General features: G+C 35.3%; 1 protein-coding gene, 1 long non-coding RNA gene and 1 other non-coding gene across 3 annotated transcripts; 1 reads left to right on the top strand and 2 right to left on the bottom strand.

Moving 5' to 3' along the window:
• Positions 1-392: 392 nt before the first annotated feature.
• On the top strand, positions 393-464 carry TRNAQ-CUG (transfer RNA glutamine (anticodon CUG)). Its single transcript has one exon. It is a non-coding gene; the product is annotated as a tRNA-Gln (tRNA).
• Positions 465-913: 449 nt separating this feature from the next.
• On the bottom strand, positions 914-6,815 carry LOC132049942 (probable LRR receptor-like serine/threonine-protein kinase At2g16250). Its single transcript, XM_059440931.1, has 4 exons — positions 4,620-6,815; positions 2,460-2,588; positions 2,086-2,108; positions 914-1,962 (listed from the first exon to the last, which is right to left on the bottom strand). The coding sequence occupies exons 1-4, from the start codon at positions 6,533-6,535 to the stop codon at positions 1,379-1,381; spliced, it is 2,652 nt and encodes an 883-aa protein (XP_059296914.1). The 5' UTR covers positions 6,536-6,815; the 3' UTR covers positions 914-1,378.
• Positions 6,816-21,996: 15,181 nt separating this feature from the next.
• LOC132051000 (uncharacterized) lies at positions 21,997-22,653 on the bottom strand. Its single transcript, XR_009413543.1, has 2 exons — positions 22,350-22,653; positions 21,997-22,224 (listed from the first exon to the last, which is right to left on the bottom strand). It is a non-coding gene; the product is annotated as an uncharacterized LOC132051000 (long non-coding RNA).
• Between the last annotated feature and the right edge of the window lie 206 nt (positions 22,654-22,859).

The raw sequence follows: 22,859 nt of genomic DNA, 5'->3' as shown, positions 1-22,859 counted from the left end.
AGCTTTGTACCAGATATGTGTTGGGGTGCAGAACGAGGGCCTACAGAGGTCACCCTGAAACTTCAAGTGGTTCAGTTACACGAGAGGCATTCTACTTCTTAATTTTGTTATTGTGTATTTGGGCTTTTGGGTAATCATAGAAAATCTGAATTCGTACTTTAAAAGTAGATATATTAGAAGCATGTGTCAAGAACTTGCTGTGATTTCATAAGCCTGCTCGGAGAGGGCCTACAGAGATGTGGTTGAGGGCAGAACAAGCGCCTACAACGATTACTCTTGAACCACGGTTGGTTTATTTATACTCTAGGTATATACTCTTCTAAAGTGATATAATAAACTCTTGCTACTAAACTAACCATTATTACTTTATTATACGTACCAAGGTACAATCAGGTCCCGTGGTCTAGTGGTTAGGACATTGGACTCTGAATCCAGTAACCCGAGTTCAAATCTCGGCGGGACCTTCGTTTTGTCCTAGTTTCCTTTTCTGCATTTGTTTTCTCCTTTTTTTTTTCTTTTTTTTTTATTACACTCTCAATTTAGTTTGTTTACCTGAACAGACAATCAAGGTAAACCTTTTATTTTGAAAATATAAAATTTTCAAAAATGTTAAAATATTTTAAAACATACACTAAACTGTCAAATTTAGACTAGTTTCAATACTTTTTTTCCAATTTACTTTGCTTCAAAAGAAGGCGAACCTTGGAGCAATAGTAAAATTATATCTGTATGACCAATAAATCATGGTTTCGAGCTATAGAATCAGTCACTAATACTTGCATTTGGAGGCTACATATCTTGTATGATCACGGAATACTTTGTGCACCAGGCTGCTCTTTTACTTTGCTTCAAAAAATCTGAAAGCTTAAAGTAAAACTTGAAGATTAGAATAATTCTTATAGAGTCGAACAAAAGCAATAAAAGGAAATAATATACAGGTAGCCACAAGTTATAAAATTGGCAAGAGAGAACAAAGGGTAAGCCTTTGATTTTAATGTATATATGTCAAATCCATTCACAGATGAAAAATGCAACAAAATCAATCTTTCCTGTCTCTCCTCCATCATGAATACTGCAGATTCTTTATAATTTACATTTCATGGAGGGACTTGCAAAAGAGAAGACCAATTACAGAAAAGAATGAACCCCAACACAAACTATCAAAACACAATTGAGAAAAAAAGAACCAACACTCTGCTAAATCCTGCTGTATATCAAACTGTACCGGCAAAACCTTCAAAGCCAAAGCCATAAACAATTGATGCTGTCTTCATTAGTTTCCTTTGAATGGGAGTAGAATGTACAGAGTACCAACAGGTTAGGCACCCGAATGAATTGCTAGCTGCATTATTGAAACAGAATCAAGAACTATAACCTTCTATTCATCACGCGTTCTCGTCACATCTTGCACATCCAATGGCTCGGGAAAAATCTCCTTTGAGTGTCGTCTAGCTGAGAAAGACTGACCACTTTCACGAGACCCCGTAGTTGCTGACCGTTTAAAACTACTTGCACGTTCCACCTTATCAGCCGCTGCTACATCTGAAGAGCTGTGAAGCCAGCTCCCAAATAGAGTAGCATTCCACGACCCTTTGGATGAAGTTGCTCTAAGTCGTTCGGAGCTAGTGTATTCTTCCCTTACTACCTTCAACGGATTTTCCAAAGCTTTAAGGATATATCTCATTAATGGTCTCCTCAAAGGTTTGGGATTGAGACAAGATTTGGCAACAATAGCCATGGCCCATACTTCCTCTAATAAATCTTCGTCTACGACTAGGGAAGGATCTACTATGTTTGTTACGAGATCCTTGTCATATATACTAATGCAAGACAGTGTTTTCTCCAACCACTCCTTCATGGTATCATCACTAGATGCACTAATACCCAACTTTCCGGTTACTAGCTCAAGCAAAACCTTGCCGAAACAATAAACGTCGTATGCACAAGTGGCATTAGGGCTACCTGTCCATCAAAAAAGAAGATTAGAAAGTCCAGTAGGCTATCACAGAAAAGCAGGACTTAATAAATTTCATATTATCGAGTAAACTCTATTTATTATAATTGAATTAAACAAATGGCAAGTACCTGATGCGCCTTGTTCCGATGTTCTGTGTAGTAGGAAGAAAAAACTATATCAATAAGTAGTTCCAGGTGAGAGGTAATAACAATATACCACAATTACTTGTTATTATTAAATGAGATAGATGTCATGCAGGAAATGACAATCCCAACCACTCATAATATCTGAAACACATACGAGAATCGAGAAAAATGCAATCATTTTCAGTATTTCTGCAGAAAGAAAAAAATGTTTCTTGTGGGGAGAATGTAGGCTCTAAATAAAACTTGGTAGTGTAGAAAGAAGATTAGAGGAAAGATCTACTCACTGTGCCTCAATCCCAAATATAAATCTTGTTATGTAACATAAATAAAATATAAAGAGAGCCACAACTACTCACTGTGGCAGCCGCAGCAACCTGGAAATCCTGTTGTGATAGGTGTCTCCTTCTTGTGCATAGACCTCATTCAAACTCCCTAACCGAACTTCAAATTTATCATCAAGAAGTATGCTGCTTGCTTGGATATCTCTGTAAATATAGCAAGACAATGTTTAAAAAAGGTGTGTCACCATAGGTGCCCGTAGGCATAAATCTGATAAAAAGTTGGGGGGTGGGAATTGAAACTTAAGAAAAATTATATGACGGAGATGTGAGAATTTTCATCTGCAGTGCAGCAGAAAGACAATGTAACCATTTAGAAGAATAGTATAGAACCCGTCTTTTACAGTTCATTGAATAGCTCAGGGAAAAGGCACAATGTAATGTCAATGCAGAAACTTGTGCAATTGGTTCTCCTTTTCATGCACTATCTATGCACGGTCTATTATGCAGGCGTTTGAAAAGTGAAGGAGTAACATATAGTGAACTAGAGACATATGATTAAAATTTGAACCAAGGGGGAAGGGAAGAAATAGACATAAGTCATGGTGAATATCTGAACTTTTTTTATAAATATGGTAAATATTCAAAGTAACTTCAAAAAGAGCTCGATGGATCTATTAAAGTACAAAGGAAATCCAGGAAATAAATTTGCTAGTCACTGTTTTAGAAATAAATTTTAATATGGTAGAGCAGAAGGAAATCTAATAATAGAGAATCTGAAGCCATGTCACTAGACATAAAATCTAGAAGAAAGCAGAACTTGCTAAATTGGAAATATTGTAGCCACGCATGCAACTAGAGAGCATAGCTAGTAAAAGTGTATATAACCATGGCGCCATCAAAAGAAAAAAGTATTTACAAGTTACCGCCGTGGGCCCTAATTGGCCAAATCGTATTGTTATGGAAATGTGTAATTTATTACACGTGAATAACACATAAAGGACATATAATGAAAACCCTCAAGTTGATAGATTCAAGCTTCTAAATCCAACATTTCATGGAGATTGCAGATCTACAAAAGGGCACATTATAGGACACATCAAGGATGAAGTCTTGTCTATTCCTTTTCTGTTTGTAAAATTCCATGAAGCTAATTGTCACAGCTGTCATCTGATATTTTGCTATTTATCTACGTTTTGGATCAATTTCAAACAATCAGACATGTTGTAAATCCACAAAGTTGGAAAGCACCTTTAAGACATATCGAGCTTGTGGAGCGTTGAATTATCATTCCCTACAAGCTTCTGCTGAAACGATTTGAGAAAATTCAATAGAAATCTTTTTCAATAAGGACAATTTCAAAGAAGGGTTAAATCCCTTTTTCAACTGTGATCCAAGTTGTTCTGGACAGACGGAACACAAAAATGACCAAAAGAGTAAAGGACTTGCTCTTTTCACCCTTACTCTTGTCAGGTGTAACGGGGATATGTCAAGACAAAATTTGGTTTCAAATATCAAGACAGCGCATGTTTCATTTTTCTGTAAATAGCTTATGACGAGATTCATCCAATTCACGTGTCCTAGCAAGCTTTTAGATCACTGGAAAGAATAGTTCCGGACTGTATTTAATTGCTAAATATCCAGCTCTAGTTTGTATCTTGTGGCCACTTTGCTCCAAAAAGGGAACACCTCGGAGTATATTTAAGTGCTAAATCATCCAGCTCTAGCATATATTGAACCGGCTCTTATGGTATTGACTTAATTGGCACCGATAGACTGTTGAAATTCAAGAAGTGCAAAATGGTGCCAGCATTAACTTGGTCAAATTTTATCAGTAAGAAGAGGCTTTTTCAGTGTCGCCAATTAGTATGGAGGAAACTTAAACACTTTATCTTTCACGAATAATAGAAGTTGTTAATCTTCTCAAATATCACATATTGATTCTTTTTGAGATGGGAATATCACATATTAATAAAACAGGCATATCATTCATTACACTAATTCTACCAAATATTCACCAAACATCTAAAACCAAAGAACAAATGTAGAAGGAAATGCAACTACTATTCTGAAATTAATGATCACCTGTCCCGTCACAATGATAACTTATGGTTAAGATAGTCAGGATACTGTATATGCACATCCAAACATGGAAGTTTGACATAAATAAAAATGATAGGTCTAGTCTGCATGATAAGCGGAAGTAAGAGGAATGCATCATAACGAGCCCTATAATACCTGTGCACAAGAGGCGGATAACATTCATGATGCAGATAAGACAAACCCTCGGCAGCTCCAATAGCAATTTTCAGTCTCGTTATCCAATCAAGTGACTGCAAACTATGATCATCTGAATTGTTTTTTCTGAACAAAGAACTAGAGAGATCTCCATTTGGCATATATTTGTATACCAGAAACTTTTCATTTTCATTTTCCAAACAGTGTCCTAAAAGAGGGACTACTCTAGAATGAGAAACTTTGCTGAACAAGTCCAATTCTAATAAGTATGCTTCCTTTTTAACAATTCTTTTAACAACTACATGAATCCCACCTTCCAGGATACCACGGAAAAGATCACCTGAATGTCCATGTTTAATAAGATTTGCATCACTGAATTCACCGGTTGTTTTAAGGATCTGCTGGTAGTTAAATGCTTCTCCTAAATTTGAAAAATTCATTGATGCTCCAGAAGGACTTGCACTAGCAGGAACAGGCTCCACAACAGTGACCTTTTGATTTGTCACACCCCTCTTGCAGCAACAAAAAATCAGCATCATTATAAAGATTATCACTATAGCAATAAATCCGATACCCCCTAGAACAGCAGCTAATGTGATTACATTTTTGTGACTCTTCGTGTCAGATTTAGGAAACGGAGGCTCAATGGCATTTGGCACTCCAAAATTATCAAATATCAAGCCCCGCTCATTATAGAAAGATGCACATTCACTTGTATTCCTTTGACTTCCCAATCTTTGTAGGCAATTTCTATTAAGGGACACGGTCCTTTGCCCGTACTCAGGAACTTTGCCTTGGAAATAATTGTCTGATAGATCCAGAAAACTGACTCTCCTAAGTACAGGCGGCAGATTCCCATAAAACATATTCTGAGAAAGGTTAACCACTGCACTCGGGAACTTTACATTTGAGCCAAGAGTAGACAGAGTACCAGTAAAGTTATTCGCAGAGGCATCAAGAAATTGCAACCCGGGCATTGACCAGAATACATCAGGAAGACTGCCAGTAAAATTATTATGGTCTGTTTCCAAGAACTGCAGCTGGCTTAGAGGAACAAACAGGTGACCAGGCAATAAACCAGATAGAGAATTCTTCCCGATTTTCATTCGTCGTAAGTTCCTTAATCCTCTTAAATCATTAGGCACTACTCCAGCTAGACTATTTAAGCTGAGATCAAGGTCAACCAGACTCGAAAGGTCACCGAGTTGGGCAGGTATCAAAGAAGATATACTGTTATTAGAAAGATTCAAGAATTTCAACTTAGATAAAGTCCCAATGACAGGAGGAATCGCCCCGGACAAATTATTCGACGACATATCAAGCAAAGTAAGGTTCCCAAGTGACCCAAGTGATGCAGGAATTGACCCAACAAGTGAATTATTTGAAAGATCAAGAACTGAAAGACTTGAAAGTTGACTCAAACTTGAAGGCACCATTCCACTAAGACCATTATTTGACAAGTATAAAACAATTAAACTACTCGAATTACCAAGAGTGGATGGAATAACACCAGTAATTGAACAGAACCTAAGATCAAGAACCTGTAAAAATACAAGCCTAATACCAAACCAATCAGGTATAGAACCTGGAAGTGCAAAATTTGATGCATTAAATGACTCCAAAAGAGTCAAATTTTGAAGAGCATCAACCAAGAATTGAGGATTTTGATTCCCATTTCGGGTACGTTTAAAACCAGAGATGTTTATTTCAGTAATTCTACCATTCTTGCAAGTAATACCTTTCCAATTTGAACAATGGTTACCCTTTATAGGCCATTCTTTGGCTCTTAATCCTAAAGAAGATCTTAGTTGAAGTAAAGCCAATCTCTCATCTCCCCAACTCAACTCAAATGCAGAATCAAACAACAATAAAAGCATGAAAAAAATGTAACATACTTTGCCCAGTTGGTACATCATTATTCTTGTTGAGCTTTCATTGAAACTTGAAAATTATCATCTTTTTCTACTACTTCACATTCATAGAGACTTATATATGTAATAGAGTACACAAATATACATAGAATAAACACCTAACCGTTTTTTGGGTTTGATTTTTGGTTCTTGAAAAGTATAGTACTGCTATTGTACTACTTGTAGTACTATTTCTATATATATATATTTGGGTTACGTTCAACCCACTTTGTTTGTCTCTATCACGTTCTTTTTTTTTTTTTTTCAGTTTGTTCAGTTGATGGGTGAGAAGGAAAAGATTAAAAGAGTAGTCAAAAAGTGAAGGGCACCTCTCCGGTCCAATGAAAGCTGGAAAAAATAGAAGCCGTCAAAGAGAACAAAAATACTCTCCTCTTGTGGTACTAAAATATTTCTTGCACTTTATAGAAGAATAACGACAAAAAGTAAATACTGTTCAAAGTAAGTGCCTATTTAATCTTTTTATACCCCTTTTAAAAATACTAATTCTTAGAAAAAGAAAAAAAATTGTTTAAATTATTCTTAATTAATAAGATTCTTGCTTATTTATTGTCTTCAGTAAATAGGGACAAATCTACAAAATAAAATTAATTATTTTTTAATTTTGTAAATTGACACTTACTTTGAACAAGAGAGATTACTGAAGATGTGCATTTACTACGGCCTCTGATTGGATTGTTGTTCCATGTCTCGTCTCTGATGCATGGGTACTTTTTATTTAATCAAAATCATTAAAATTAAATTATTTTCTGTAATAAGAACATTAGAAGATTATTAAATTATTTTTCGTAACAAAGATATCTACTAAGTCTGCCTAAAAATCATAAAAAAATACTAAATGATTTTTCTTTTAATTAAAAAATCATTCGAATTTTACCAAATAATCATATAAAACGTCTTTTTCTTCCTCCAAGGAAATTTTTCACGCAAAGTTACGTTTGTTCTTTACTCGTTTTACGTTTAACTGCATTCCTAAATATTTAGGTTGAAGAATCAGGTTCTTCAGCAAGGCAAAAATTCCGCATACACAATTTACTCGCTCTTGTGTTGTATAAGTATTCTTTAGAATAACAATTAAGTAACGATCATGAATCTCGATAGATGCATACGACGACAATGGAAGAGAACAAATTGAATATTTATAGATTATTGCGCTAGTTCCAAACCCGAATATCTAAAGTTTGAACTTGATTGGCAATTCAAGCTTCAAACTTCTGTCAGGTAAGGAATGACATTGGACTTTTTTAGTATGAGAGTCGGTTCAAAATAACTATTAAGCTTCAACGCAATGATATTATGCAAATTTACTGTTTTAACTTAAGTTATTATATGTATAGTTGCACCATTAAAAAAAGGAGGAACACTAATTATCATATTCCACCGTAACCTTTGATGATAGTCAATTACCTTACCACTATTGCTTGATTTTCTTTTGAAGAGGAATGCAGAATCCAAATTATTACACTGAGGATATCTAAATAATCCTACAACGGCATCGATTGACGTTTAACAAATATTCTATTATTTTATATGAATAGTCCAATGACATTTCACACAGGTACATTCACCAAATCACCAAATGAATCATTTGAGGACCACCGAGGTAGGAGAAGTCAAAAAATAACTTTTGCTACGCACTAAGATTCTCTTAGTAGATTAAAAATAGTTTGTTATACTACAGTATTAGTTGGATTCAGCAATAAATACCTATTTATATAATTGCATTAACGTTATGAGATTCTAAAGGTCACAGTCAAGATGCTCATATAACTCATATATAAAAGGTAATCATTATTTTTCTACTACACATTCGTAGAGACTTATATATGTAAACTTTGCCCAGTTGGTACATCATTATTCTTGTTGAGCTTTCATTGAAACTTGAAAATTATCATCTTTTTCCACTACACATTCATAGAGACTTATATATGTAATTGAGTATATATATATAGAATGAACACCTAACCGTCTGTTGGGTTTGTTTCTTGGTTCTTCAAAAGTATAGTACTGCTATTGTACTACTTGTAGTATTTATTTCTATATATATTTAATTTGGGTTACGTTCAACTCACTCAGTTTGTGTCTACCAACCTTTTTTTTTTTCAGTTTGTTCGGTTGATTAAAAGAGTAGTCAAAAGGGAGGAGAAATAGTGAAGCCGTCAAAGAGAACAAAATACTCTTCTCTTGTGGTACTTAATATTTTTGCACTTTACAGAAGAATGATGACAAAAAGTAAATAACTTGATCTAGCTCAAAATAAGTGTTTGCTTAGCCTTTTTTATCTCTTAAGAAAACACTAATTTCTGGGAAAAAATAGATATTTTGACTAAATTATCTTAATTAATAAGTCTTTTACTTATTTATTGCCTTCGGTAAATTGGTACAAATCTGAAAAAATAAAGTTAATTTCTTTTTAATTTTAAAGGTGTACACTTATTTGAAACTAAAATAAAAAGGCTCAGTAAACACTTTTTTTGAACCAGAGGAAGTACTGAAATGTGCATTTACTAGAGCCTGGTCGGATTGTTGTTCCATGTATGGTATGGGTTGATTTGATACATGGTTACTTTTATTACATCAAAATCATTAAAATTGTTATAAAATAATAAAGCAAAGAACAAGAATAATTGTAGAGAAAGAGAGAAGAGGGGAGAGTTCTTATTTCTCTTGAAGGGATTCTATACAATGAAAAGAACATCTCTATTTATAGGAGAAAATTAACTTGGTGCCAAAGTCACAAACCCTAAAGTTTCTCCTAAAGATAGACATCCTTATAATGATCATTGTCTCCTTATAATGATCATTGATCATTTTGCTCATCTTTCTTTTCAATGATTATTGCGTTTCGAACCGGTTAGTCTACCACGCTTCATGCATGCTGTAGACTCTGTCCTTCAGGGACATGAATTTAATAGGAGCATTTTGCAGCTGAAATTAGAAATTAACTTTGGGTCAGCAAATGCTTCTAGCATTTGAGTTGAATTATCTTTTGAATGAGGATCAGACTAATGATAATTCATAACATATTTCTCAGCTGCTTCTTCTCTCCCCTTTATGTTAGAAAAACTAACATATATCCCGTCTTCGTTAGGGGAATCCATCTTTGTGCATCACTGTAGATTAATTAATCATATACCACACATAAAAATTGTTAGATGGAAATATCTGGTTTCTGACCTTGAACCAATTGTGAGGAGAGAATTTATCATAATTCTTTGGTCTGAAGCATATAAGTGTTGTTGTATGCAATATATCATATTTCAGATCAACACATGAAGCTTTGTTCTCATAAACAATGATTTAGCTATTTAGTAGAGGCATTTAACGCCAAACCAGCTTGGATATAAACCAACATTAACAAGATGAATTATCTTGATTACATAATCTGAAAATTGTGCTCTCAACTCAATTATTTTGAGCAAGTAACTTTGCATATGTCAAACTGCGGGTTGACAATAAAAGCACATGTGACCGTCTTATCGATGCATCTATTTAAGACATCACATAACAGGTGAACGGGCCCATATTCACCTTTTATATTTTTTCAGAATTTAGGGAATTCAATCCCAACATTAGCCAGTATAATCAACTTATCATGAGAACAAGCAACAAAAATAATTCCTTGAAGGATCTTCTAGTTCTTCAATATATGTCAAATACTTAATTTGCACATCATATTTGAATCGGGATAGCCAAACCGCTCATGCCAACTAATAAAATTATCTATACTAGTAAACTTCAGGTTTTCCATGCCCTGTGCTATTTGTTTTAGTAAACTTCTAGTTTACTATGACATGAATTATTTTTGTACCAATAAACTTCTGGTTTATTGTGGCATGCAATCCATTATGCTTATATTTGTAGTACAAATCGGGTAAACTTTCATATTCATATTTCTTTTCCACTATGACATTTTGAAATATTTAGTCCTCCAATCATCTAAATCTTCAATATGATAACCATTTACTTTAGTAAACTTCGGGTTTACTACTTGTATTTCGATCATAACAACTTTGGAGATAGGATGAATGCCATAATAATAAATAAACTCTTCAGGAGCTTTCAATTTATTTTTCATAATCAGATATTTTGGACACTACTGGTGTCATGATTCTTGTATATAAACAATTAGGTTCTTCTGGACCTTGATTATTACTTTTGTTCCAAATCCACTTCATACAACATTGTTCCTGTTCACCATTCTATTTCATCGGGGCCAGAGTATTTTGATCGGACCCAACCAACAAAATTGATTTCAATCTATGTAAACATGATTTCACCGTAAAGAGAATTATTAGTGAGCATACCTCGCGGATAGGAGAATTGTAAACATACTTGTGATTCGTTCTCCTCCATAAAAAGAATATGTCATATCTTTTTCACTGCAACCACATAAATAACAAAATAGCTTCTACATAAATATATCATATACGAAATTGGGATAATACCTTTATTTCCATTAAAGAGTGAATGGCACCATCAAGCTCTTAAACATGGTAATACCAATATGGATTAAACTCCAATAAAAGGTTAGAGACTCGTGCTGATAACGTGTTATAAAATAATAAAGCAAAGAACAAGAATAATTGTAGAGAAAGAGAGAAGAGGGGAGAGTTCTTATGTCACGACCCAACCCCGTAGGCCGTGACTAGTGCCCGAGTTGGGCACCCAAACACATTCATAGATCCGAGTCGCAAACAGATGGCTTATACAGACATAAATATCAATGTTGTCTCGGAATATATCAAAGCGTCGCAAACACATCTCAACCACAATCGTATATATATCAAAGCGGCAAGGCTATCAAATGGCGCAACGGCCCAAAACATATACAAATGCAAGCCGACGAGGCGCCACGGCGAAAGGGGATCGCCCAGAACATAACATATACAAACACAAGCGTACGTAATGGGCATAACCCACATACATGTCCACGGACCTCTAAACCCAACGAGACGAGAATCATATGACGGGACAGGGCCCCGCCGTACCCCTGAATAAGTACATACAAATGCAACGAACGAATATATACCAAAATATGGGCTCCGGAGAAAAGGAGCACTCCAACAGCAGATAAAGGTGTCCTAAACTGGTGGGTCGCCTGACTGTGCGTCTGTACCTGCGGGCATGAAACGCAGCCCCCCGAAGAAAGGGGGTCAGTACGAAATATGTACTGAGTATGCAAAGCAGAAAATGTAGTATACAAATCGGAGTCGTAATCGAAATAGAGGTACAGAAAGTAAATGCATTTTCAAAATATCAAAATGTTACTTCAAAATATAAGTCATGCATAGGGAGGGAAATATGGTCGCCGCCCGTCGATGGCGCCATAACACAAGCATAACACAGAAAGTTTCAAATCTCCGTATCCCCGTCACATATCAAACACAGCATATCGCCATACACAGCATAACACCAGATATCGAGGAACCCGGCCCTCGAACGAGGAGCTCGGTGAACCATAAACACAGCATAACACCGGAGTATAACAAAGTGCGCACGACAACAGAACCGGCCCGGGACTCGGCGAAAGATATAACAGAATGCACGAGCGGAGTCGTGAGGAATCATATGCATAAAATCATTGTCATATATCCAAAAGATAAGTAAAATATTCATATTTGAAATCGGAATAATAATTACAACATTCTCTTTCAAAGGTTGTCGAAATTACATAAAGGAACGTCGCGGGACCCACGGACGGGTGTAGACCCGAGCTGGGCCCGCCTATGGAAAACATACTCGTCTAACATCATACAACCTTCTACGAAAATCTCAAGGCAATCCGAGCTTTTCTGTGAAAGTTATGGGCGTTCGTAGTTTTTGAATCGTTAAAGAATAAACTCTTTTAAAAAAAAGACCAAACTTTCATGCAACCTTTATAATTCAATAATTCCAAGGACATAGGATCAATATTTCCTAACATCAACATATGAATATCAAGAAACAAGTGCGTATCTTAGACATGCTCGGATTGCGAGAATAGAGTTTCCTCGAAGTTCGTGTCATAGCCTATTTTTAACTAAGGCATGCCAAAGAAAGAAGGTTGCTTTACATAGCTCAAACGCTCTCCAATATAATCCAAGCTCAAGCTAAATCCAACCTACGTCTCGGGCTGCCCAAGGTCTACAAATAATTCATAATATGCCAAACATTAGCTATAAACATTTTGGGCATTTAATTCCAATTTAGCCCTTAATTCTACAGAAATTTAAAAGCATTTCCCCTGTAAATAGGCCACCCCGAGAATTTAACTCGGCCAAATCAATCAACAACAACAACAACAACCAACCTAGCAACATCAATAACCAATCCGGAAGACAATATACATTAATAAGCTTCTTTTCCATCATGCAACAACATTCATAAAATTGATTCAATGGCTTACCTTCAAGCCAACATCGACGCTTATACATTCAAATACTAACCCGAACCCATACCAATAATATTTAAGGACATTCCAAACAATTCATACAACATTTCAAACAATCCAACAATTCTTCCAATTCACCCGAAATCAGCCCCCAAACCCGAGAACCTCACTTTAACACATTCCTCATTTTCAAATCATGATTTGCACCAACAATTCACATTCTAGCAATGCTATTTTCATCAATATACAAATTATATCAAATGTACAATATCCTCCAAATCAGTCCGCAACAATCACAACATCAATTTGAGTCATTAAACATTCATTTCCAACATAGAATTCATAACGACGACGACTAAAACATTAAGCGATATTAATTCGTTCATTGTCATATAATATGACCCATTTTTGTCCAACATACCAACAACATTTATGGATAATTCTAATTCTTTTCTTCACACTACAACCATCAACACACTATATAGAACTTAATTCATCACTTCAATACAACACAACACACACACACACCTCACACGGCCAAACCTCTCTCATGTGGCCTCAACTCTAACATACTATATTTCATGAATTTCTTCCATTTTAACATACTACAACATGCATACAACCTTTATAACACATAAAACATAATTGATTCTTACCTTTTTTCTTCAACTCCCCAATTTGCCTAGGGTTTGCGATCTACACAACGGGTGATTGGATGACCCGAACAATGCTTCCACGCTACTTAGGGACCTCAAAATAGTGGGTTTGCATCAACAAAATAATTTTGGAAGAGCTTGAATGGAAGTTGATTTTTCTCTATGTTGGCCGAGAGCCTCACTTTCTTCAACTTCTTGTTCTCTTTTTTTTTTTGTCTAAGTGTTGAAATGAAAATGAAGACTAGTGGTCATCTTTTGCTATTATATGAAGTGCACACTTGCCCCTTGGCCCACACAAGTGTTGGACCAATACAAATTGTCCACAATTTGTGTGGGCCAACTCCCACACTTACACGGCCACTTCATGGAAAATGGATGATTTCCAACTTCCAATTTAATCACTTTTGGTCCCAAATTTTCCTAATTGTCCCATGCAACACATTCATGCACAATTCATGACTCAAAATAAAATCGAAGGTCCAAAAGTCTCGACTTTGTATCCCGAAATGGTTTCGTCCTTAACTTATCATAATTAATCTGGATTGGTCCAATGCACTAAAATACGGGATATAACATCTTATTTCTCTTGAAGGGATTCTATACAATGAAAAGAACATCTCTATTTATAGGAGAAAATTAACTTGGTGCCAAAGTTACAAACCCTAAAGTTTCTCCTAAAGATAGACATCCATAATTAAATAATATTTATAACAAAAATTAAATTATTTTCTATAATAAGAAAATTTAGAAGATTATCAAATTATTTTTTCGTAACAAAGATATCAATTAAGACTGCCTAAAAATCAAAATAAATTACTAAATGATTTTCTTTTAATTAAAAAAAAGTCATTCTAGTTTTACCAAATAATCATATATAACGTCTTTTTTTTCCTCCAAGGAAATTTTTCACGTAAAATTATGTTTGTTCTTTACTTATTGTGCTTTACGTATAAAAACATTTCTAAATATTTTGGTTGAAGAATCAGGTTCTTCAACAAGACAAAAATAAATTACGTTTAATTTACTCCCTCTTGTGTATAGTATACTTTAGAATTAAGTAATGATCATGAATCTCGATAGATGGATACGACGACAATGGAAAAGAACAAACTGAATATTTATAGACTATTGCGCTAGTTCCAAATTCGAAAATCTAAATTTTGAATTTGAGTGGCAATTCAAGCTTCAGACTTTGATCAGGTAAGGTATGGCATTGAACTTATCTAGTATGAGAGTTTGTTCGAAATAAATGTTAAGCTTCAATTTTTTACTGTCACGCAATGATATTCTTCGAATTTACTATTTTAACCTAAGTTATATATGTATAGTTGAAAAAATAAAGGTTGATAATACTATTCTAAGATCGAATGCATTAATTAACATAGGGGTGCCTGATATATCACATTTACGGATTTAAAATTTTAGATTTGTCTCTACTTTTTCTTTCCTCCTTCGTGATATTGTTATTTTGTCTCTGGTTTCATGTTTTTTTTTTTTCACTTTGGAAAGGTTACTAATTTTTTCTTTTTTGGATTTTCATATAGTGCCCAATTAATTCGAATTCGTGCCCAAAATAATTCATTTTAAGAAGTAAAATATTTATTACTAAAAGCAATTCCATTTTTAAGGTTCAAATTCAAAACTTTCAATTAAGAATGGTGGAACACTACAACAACAACAACAAGCCCAGTATAGTCCCACCATGTGGGGTCTGGGGAGGGTAGAGTGTACACAGACCTAATCCCCACCTTGAAAGGTAGGGCAGCTGTTTCCGAAAGACCCTCGGCTCAAGAGAGGAGAAGAGAGGAAGACAAGAGGAAAACAAGACAAAAGGTCAGATAGGGCCAAGCATATCGAAAACAATATGATAACATGAATACCAAAAGCGAGAAAGTCATGGTAGAACAGTCCGGGAAGAAAGGAGCAGTAACTACTATAGATAAGTAAAATAATCAAAGTACAACGGGCCAACAAATATAAGCAGCAATCAAATGCATAAACCAAAAGGCAATAAACAAATGAGCGAAACTGCAACTACTATGGTGAAAGGGTAAGCCACCTAGCCTTCTATCCTAATCTGAGTCCTCCACAACCTCCTATCTAAGGTCATGTCCTCGGTGAGCTGAAACTGTGCCATATCCTGTCTAATCACCTCTCCCCAATACTTCTTCGGCCTCCCTTTACCTCTCCTGAAACCATCCATAGCCAACCTCTCACACCTCCGCACTGGAGCATCTCTGTCTCTCCTCTTCACATGCCCAAACCATCTCAACCTTGCTTCCCCCATCTTGTCCTCCACCGATGCCACTCCCACTTTGTCTCGGATATCTTTATTCCTAATTCTATCCCTCCTAGTGTGTCCACACATCCACCGCAGCATTCGCATTTTCGCGACTTTCATCTTCTGAATGTGACATTTCTTGACTGGCCAACACTCCTCTCCGTAAAATAAAGTCGGTCTAACCACCACTTTGTAGAACTTGTCTTTAAGTTTTGGAGACACTTTCTTATCACGCAGCACTCCGGAGGCGAGTCTCCATTTCATCCACCCTGCACCAATTCGATGTGAAACGTCGTCGTCGATATCCCCATCTCCCTGTTTAATAGACCCAAGGTACTTGAAACTTCCTTTCTTTTGAATGGCCTGGGTACCAAGCCTCACTTCCTCATCAACCTCACGCGGTACGCCACTGAACCTGCACTCCAAGTATTCTGTCTTGGTCCTACTCAATTTAAATCCTTTAGACTCCAACGTCTGTCTACAGCCCTCCAGCTTATCGTTAACTCCGTTGCGAGTCTCGTCAATCAGGACTATGTCATCTGCGAACAACATACACCAAGGCACCTCGCCTTGTATTTGTCGCGTCAATTCATCCATCACCAAGGCGAATAGAAACGGGCTAAGAGCTAATCCCTGATGCAACCCCGTCAGAACAGGGAAGTGCTCCGAGTCTCCTCCTACCGTCCTTACCCTGGTCTTAGCTCCATCATACATGTCCTTTATCGCTCTAATGTACACCACGGTGTACACCTTTAGCCTCCAAGCATCTCCATAGGACCTCTCTGGCACCTTGTCGTAGGCTTTTTCTAGGTCAATGAATACCGTGTGCAAGTCCCTCTTCCGCTCCCTATATCGCTCCACCAACCTCCTTACAATATGAATGGCTTCTATAGTCGAGCGCCCCGCATGAAACCAAACCGGTTCTCCGAAATAGACACATCTCTCCTCACCCTCATTTCACCACCCTTTCCCACACTTTCATAGTGTGACTTAGCAAATTTGATACCTCTATAGTTGTCAGTACCTTGAATGTCTCCCTTGTTCTTGTACACGGAATCATTGTACTCCATCTCCATTCTTCCGCATCTTCGCTGTCTTGAAAATGACATTAAACAATCCGATACCCACTCCAAGCCTACCCCGCGCATTCTTCCAAAATTCTCCGGGAATCTCGTCGGGTCCGTCGTTTCTTCCCGCGCATCCTACGAATAGCTCCCTTAACCTCCTCAACCTTTATACTCCTACAATAACCAAAGTCGCGACGCCTATCAGAGTGCTCCAAGTCTCCCAACACAATGTCTATGTCCGCTCCTTCGTTCAAGAGTTCATGAAAGTATGACTGCCATCTCTGTCTAATGCGGGCTTCCTGTACCAATACTTGGCCATCCTCGTCCTTGATGCACTTCACTTGATCCAAGTCGCGTGCCTTCCTCTCTCGCCTTGGCGAGCTTAAATAGCTTCTTATCCCCACCTCTGTCCTCTAGTTCGCATAAAGGCGTTCAAAGGTCGCCGTTTTAGCCGCCGAAAGCGCCAACTTCACCTCCTTTCTCGCCATCTTATACTTTTCCTCGTTCGTCTGCTTCTCTTCATCATCCTTGCTATCTACTACCATATATGCCTGCTTCTTTGCTTCTACCTTCCCTTGGACTTCTCCATTCTACCACCAATCTCCTCGGTGCCCACCACGGCGGCCTCGTGAGACCCCCAATACCTCTCTAGCTGCTTCCTCAATGCAGCTGGCCGTCCTATCCCACATACTGCTCACATCCCCTACTATCCCACCGTAACCTTTGATGATAGTCAATTACCTTACCACTATTGCTTGCTTTTCTTTTGAAGAGGATTGCAGAATCCAGATTATTACACTGAGCATATCTAAATAATCCTACAACGGCACCGATTGACGTTTAACAAATATTCTATTATTTTATATGAATAGTCCAATGACATTTCACACAGGTACATTCACCAAATCACCAAATGAATCATTTGAGGACCACCAAGGTAGGAGAAGTCAAAAAATAACTTTTGCTACGCACTAAGATTCTCTTAGTAGATTAAAAATAGTTTGTTATACTACAGTATTAGTTGGATTCAGCAATAAATACCTATTTATATAATTGCATTAACGTTATGAGATTCTAAAGGTCACAGTCAAGATACTCTTATAATTCATATATAAAAGATAATCATTATTTGAATCACAATATCACACTTTTAACCTTCTTATTTTATCTTCCTTTTTGTTTAATAATTCTTGGTTGTTGCCTCATACTTAAGTGGGCAACTAATAGCCTGTTTGGCCAAACTTATTTTTCTCTCAAAAGTACTTATTTTTTCAATAAGTGCTTACTTTAAAAAAAGTGAGGTGTTTGTCCAAGCTTTTGGGAGAAAATAAGTGTTTTTGGGGAGTAGCAAAAGCAGTTTTTCAGAAGCTTAAAAAAAATAGTTTTTGCCCAAAAGCACTCTTTTGAAAAGTACTTTTGAGAAAAATACACATAAAAGCACTTTTTAAAAGCTTGATCAAACACTAATTGCTGCTCAAAAGTACTTTTTAAATTAATTGGCCAAATACAAACTGCTTTTAGCCAAAAATACTTTTGAAAAAAATACTTTTTAAAATAAGTTGTTTTTAGAAGCTTGGCCAAACAGGCTATAAGAATTATGTACACCAAACCTCCTTTAATTATCAATTTGTTCATGACATGTAATTTCCTTTTCCCACCAATAAATACTATTTACATTTCAGGCTAACTTAAACATATTTAAATGAACATCTTCTTCTTTTTTCTTTTTCTTTTTTGTATGAATAAGAGCCAGGAAACCAAAAAGAGGAAAGACTTTTAGTGAGATTTGAATTTTAGAATACTTTTTAGATGTAGAATAAAGTAAGTTATATCCATTAGATTGCAACTTCAGTCTCGAACAAATTTCGATTTACATTTGGAAAAATTTAGAGAGGCGAATAGACAATTCTTGAATTTCAAGGAAATATATACCAAAGTGCAGACGTACCTTTATTTGCTTGTGATTTAACTATATTTGAACTATTCTCATCTTAGAGACAGATATATAAGATGTATTAATTCAATATTTGTCTTCTTTTTTAGCTACCTTCAATTCTTTGTTTTTCTTCCCTCACCAACCATTAAAATCATTTGCCTTCAAACATATTTTGGAAGCAAACTAAAAGGTAAATAAATTGGTAGAGGAGTCCTTTTTCGAGGCAATGGAGTCGTTGTTAAGCTAGCTGTATTTCGATTTGGATCTCCATTCTCATTTTACATGTTGCTTTTATTATTTGGAAAATCAAAACAATTGCTACAATATTTCAAAAAAAAATAGTTCTAAGAAGTTGTAATTTATGGTTTATTTTGTGTCATTTCTAAATATGTAATTCCCAGAATTACAATATATGTGTTAAACAGTAAAAATCAAATACGTTGGTTGTTACAAGGAAAATTGCACTACTAGTATGTTATAAGTAGATTATGAATTTGGTCCTTATGATTTCTTTTTAAGCACATTTAATATTTAATAAACTGTTATGTGAACTTTTTATTCATTTGCTTGTGAATGTTCACAATTTCGAGAATTATTAAATGTTAATAAATTAATTTTCATGTATTTTGTTAAATGTATTCATTACTTCATACTTAAGGGTACTGCAGTTTTAAATAGTTTCGATATCACATTTATTTTATAGAAAGGACCAAAAATAAACATTTTAGTTAGTTCAAGCTGGTTAAATGTACTTAATCAAATATAACCTAAATCAGAATTTATCAATAATTTAGAGACTAACAAATAATTATCCCTTTTTTATATCAAATCCTGCAAATTTGCGAATTGTTTATAATTTATTTATCTATATTTATACCTTTTTTTTTTGTGTGTGTGGAGGGGATGGAGGAGTTGAAAATCTCAACAACTTGTTGGTCTACCATTATTTTGAACATAGAAAAAAAGAATAAAATTTCTTTGTTAGCTGTCTGCGTGTTTAGTTCATTTTTGTATGACTTCTGACCATTTTTCCCTTCCTCATTTTCCATATTTTTATTGACATGTCACTTTTCAATTTTCAAAATGACAAATACTCTTCTTTCTTTTTCTTTTTTCTTTTGAGTTTCTTGCATTTGAGTTTATTCAAATTCTGCACTCTGCAGCCAAATAGAGGACGCAAACTCTCAAAGAGTGGACTTTCACAAATTTCTAATGATAAAAATACACTTATATCTGCAACACCGAATGTTTTATGGAGACCTCACTCTTTTTTGTTTAATCGTTTAATATTTATTTGAATACTATTGATTCGGCTTATCCAAATTTATGAAGCATACTATTTATATGAATGGAAAAGTTTTTGGTTTCACGTCAAATATCATGAAGTATTCTTTACAATTATTTAATTTTCATTTTAAATGTTGATTTTCTTCTCCTTTGTTTACAGGAGAAACTGTGACTTTTTTCCTGTGAATTAAAAATTCATATCTACCTACAAATACGAAAAAAGTATAAGATTGAACCTGATAAAGATATTTTTTTTAATCAATAAAGATTCATATGATCGATTTCAACTCGATTGGAACTGAATGGGTTAAGGGAAAACACGAATGGAATCAAAGGGTTAAGGGAATTCTGACATTAATTAGACTACTTCTTAAGTTTGACCTTATACTCCAAATATAGTTCTTAATTTAGTTTCCCTTTCCTCTGGTCAAAGAATGTGTAATTTATAGTTGCATTAGGCGCTTGTGAATATTTGAAACCCCTAAACATAACAAACTTCTCCAAGACTAGCATAGCTTTAATACATCATCATCATAAATCATAATCAGCATCATCCCTATTATTATGGCTATAACAATACCATATATTGTCATCACCAACTTTAGAGGTCTAATGAGTTATATAATATGATCAAAGTCATTTACTTTCACCTGTGAATATGATAAGTTCAGATGTATTTATTGCAACTAGCATAATCTTTTATTTATGATATCACATACGACTGACTTGACCATTAAAAGATTTTCTCACACACACAACGCACACATAAATTAAAAAGAATCACACTGAATTTCTAAACAAAGAACTTCAAAAGCGTAAATAATCAATGATTATACAAGGCTGCATTTTAATTCTGACTAATTAAAGTCACTCTTTTAATCATAAGGCATTTTTTTGCGTCGATTTCCCTTCAAAGGCGCTGGTCTTTAATTTTTGTCCCTCAAATGGCTGGCCTTTAATTTTTGTCCTTCGCTTAAAAAAGTGGCCGAAAATATCCTCAGGTTTTGGGTTCGAACCAGCTCAGTCAAAAAAAAAAAAAAATCGCAAGGCAAGACTTTCGCGAAACCTCTGCCTTAAGGCCTAATATTTGCACAAAATTAGAGATATTAATTTGCCTAATTTTGCTACGAAACTCTTTTTTGCGATTTTTTATTTTTCTTACTGAGCCGGAGTTCGAACCTAGAACCTCGGGTATTAGGCGAAGGACAAAAATTAAAGACCAGCAATTTAAGGGCCAAAAATTAAATATCCCTCCCGAATAAGGACCATCGTGCAAATTGCCCATCATAAGGCCCCGATCTTTACAAGTTTAACCTTCAGAAAGAGCCCAAGGATCATGTAATGAAAATGGACCAATACAGTATCAAGTGAAAGGCCCAACTAGTCGGATCACTTGAGTTCACTTGAAACAATTAGGGCTCTTTAACATTTCTAGCCAGACAACTAATATAGTTTTACCTGCCTAACTGTAATAATGTATACTTGTCTCCTATATACTCAGTGAATCAGTATATAACTATTGTATAACAGAGTCTAATTAATTATACACAAATTATACGGTAATTATAAATTAAAGGCGGAATAGTTTGGGAGGCCCCTGTACTTGTCCATTTTTGTCATCCCGGTGTTCGTACTTACAGGTTTGCCAACTAAACCCTTCTACCCTTTAAAACTGAGCATTGTAAACCCCTCTGACGCTGTGTGTAACACACTCGCCCTGACATGAAGGACACTTCAGATCCACCTGGATAAATTAATGTCATATCATCATTTATTTTTATAAAAATTAGCTTTGTGAAAAAAACAAATTTATTCCTTTTTCTTAAAAAAATAAAAAATAAAAAAAATAAAAACAAACAAACAAACAAACCTTTCTCTCTCTCTCCACCCTCCCATCTCCCACTTCCACCCACCACCACCATCATCCACCAACAAAATCACTAATTACCATCAGTCTACTTCATTGCGTCAAAGCTCAACATTTTGCCAGAGCCGTTGAATGCAATTTTAAGCTCAACATTTTCTCTTGTTCTCGGGTTCGAGGAAAGATCTCCAAAAACTTTGAAAATTAATCAATCTATTAAAAAGTAGAGCAAAAAGCTAAATATAGAGGAAACCCAGAAATTTATGAAGCTTAAACAACAATGAAATGTAGCGAGAAAGTAAAAAAAAAAAAAAAAAAAAAAAAAAAAGGAACCCCACCTGAAAATTATTGATTTGTTTCTTTGTATTTTTGGGTTTGTGTATAAAGAAAATATGAGGAAGACAAAGGGAGATGAAAATTATTTTTCTCAACTATTGATTGAAGTTGTGAAGGTGGTGAAAATGGGGAGGGGGGAGAAAGGGAAGAAGAAATGGGGGAGGGGATGGGGAAGAATGAAGGGTGGGCTGGGGGGAAAGAAACGAGGGTGGGGTGGGGGGAAGATGTCAGAGAGGTTTACAATGCTCAATTTTAAAGGGTAGAAGGGTTTAGTTGGCAAATCCATAAGTACGAACACCGGGATGACAAAAATGGACAAGTAAAGGGGTCTCCCAGACTATTCCGCCTATATTAAAAAGATCCAAGATTGAAATCACATAATAATACCACTTGAGGTTAAATATTATAAATTATATTAATACTTTTCCTTATTTACAAAATATACAATTTTAATTACTACATATACTGATTTTAGTTTAATGTGTAGTGCTTGATTTTAGGCTTTTAATAAG

The sequence above is a fragment of the Lycium ferocissimum genome, chromosome 3 (genome assembly GCF_029784015.1).
Source record: "Lycium ferocissimum isolate CSIRO_LF1 chromosome 3, AGI_CSIRO_Lferr_CH_V1, whole genome shotgun sequence".
Classification (NCBI taxonomy): Eukaryota; Viridiplantae; Streptophyta; class Magnoliopsida; order Solanales; family Solanaceae; genus Lycium; species Lycium ferocissimum.
Note: the sequence above shows the minus strand (reverse complement) of the source record. Positions and strands in the feature narration are given on the sequence as shown.